The sequence below is a fragment of the Branchiostoma belcheri genome, unplaced genomic scaffold, assembly GCF_001625305.1.
Source record: "Branchiostoma belcheri isolate BF01 breed outbred unplaced genomic scaffold, Haploidv18h27 scaffold2102, whole genome shotgun sequence".
Lineage (NCBI taxonomy): Eukaryota > Metazoa > Chordata > Leptocardii > Amphioxiformes > Branchiostomatidae > Branchiostoma > Branchiostoma belcheri.
This window is the reverse complement of record NW_017803606.1, coordinates 199-1,524: the sequence shown is the minus strand read 5'-3', so window position 1 is coordinate 1,524 and position 1,326 is coordinate 199. Positions and strand designations below refer to the sequence as shown.

Here is a 1,326-nt window from a genome sequence, read left to right as displayed (position 1 = left end):
TCATGACCTTGTTCACAAACACAGCTACAGACACCGAATTCCCGCAAATGTGTTCTGAGCACGTTTACTGAGCAATAAAACATCTGAGTTTCCATTTCTAGTTTTACTGGGTATTTCATAGGCAAAATAGTACAAACAAGGAGAAATCTGAAGCAAGTTATTTGCTCTTGTTTACTCTAACTTGTTGTTGTTTACAGGTGATGTTTGTTGTTAATGTGTACTTTTGTTATTTTTTACTGTTGATGTTTACTACAAATGTGTTGATGTTTCCAGGAAACAGACAAGGCGTTTGATGAGTTCTAGTCTGATGTTGTTGTTTACTGTTGTTATTTAATGTTGTTGTTATTTACTATTGTTGTTGACTGTTGTTTCCAGGTTAAAAGTCTAGCTGGAGGAAACAGACAAGGCGTTTGATGAGTTCTAGTCTGATGTTGTTGTTTACTGTTGTTATTTAATGTTGTTGTTATTTACTATTGTTGTTGACTGTTGTTTCCAGGTTAATAGTCCAGCTGGAGGAAACAGACAAGGCGTTTGATGAGTTCTGGTCTGATGTTGTTGTTTACTGTTGATGTTTACTGTTGTTGTTGTTGTTTGCAGGTTAATACTGCAGCTGGAGGAAACAGACAAGGCGTTTGATGAGTTCTGGTCCAGCCACGAGCTGAAGCTGAGCCAGTGTCTGCAGCTCAGGCACTTCGAGACGGAGTTTAGGGAGGTACGACCAACTTGTTTACCTTTCTGTTGTTGTTATTTACTGAGGTGCGGCCAACTTGTTTACCTTTCTGTTGTTGTTAATGGTGGACTGTAGGTACAGCAGAGCTATTTACCTTTACTTTTGTTGTTATTTATCAAAAGTTGTTGATATTTATGTTACAGCTGAGCCTCACATTGCAATGGTGCTAAGACAAGTTTGTGTTGGAAAGTCTGAGATAGTTGTGAGAACTTGAAGTTAGAGTTTTGGAGTTTTGATGTTGACCTTGTGTTGACCTTGTGTGTGCAGTTGAAGGGCACGATGGACGGTCTGCAGGAACAGCTGTGTGAGACCCGGGAGACGGGCGACAGCGTTGCCAGGGTCGACGCCCTGCTGAAGGACGCCAGACAGCTGGAGAACAAGGCCAAGGTCGGGTTCTATCTCTCACCTTCACCTACTCATAACTTTGTTCAATAGAAACATGATAATTCTTCTGTCAAAGGTACAAAATCTGGGCTCTAAACTGCTGCAGAACAAAGCCAAGGTCGGGTTCTAACTCTGACCTTCAATTACTCATAACTTTGTTCAACAGAAACATGATAATTCTTCTGTCAAAGGTACAAAATATCAGCTCTAAA

At 40.5% G+C, this 1,326-nt stretch overlaps 1 protein-coding gene across 1 annotated transcript; it reads left to right on the top strand.

Moving 5' to 3' along the window:
- Window positions 1-496: 496 nt before the first annotated feature.
- On the top strand, window positions 497-1,117 carry LOC109469911 (guanine nucleotide exchange factor DBS-like; the record flags this gene model as incomplete). Its single annotated transcript, XM_019768672.1, has 3 exons — window positions 497-544; window positions 598-712; window positions 998-1,117. Coding segments are annotated over 3 exons (283 nt in total), but the record flags the coding sequence as incomplete, so codon positions are not given.
- Window positions 1,118-1,326: the final 209 nt, after the last annotated feature.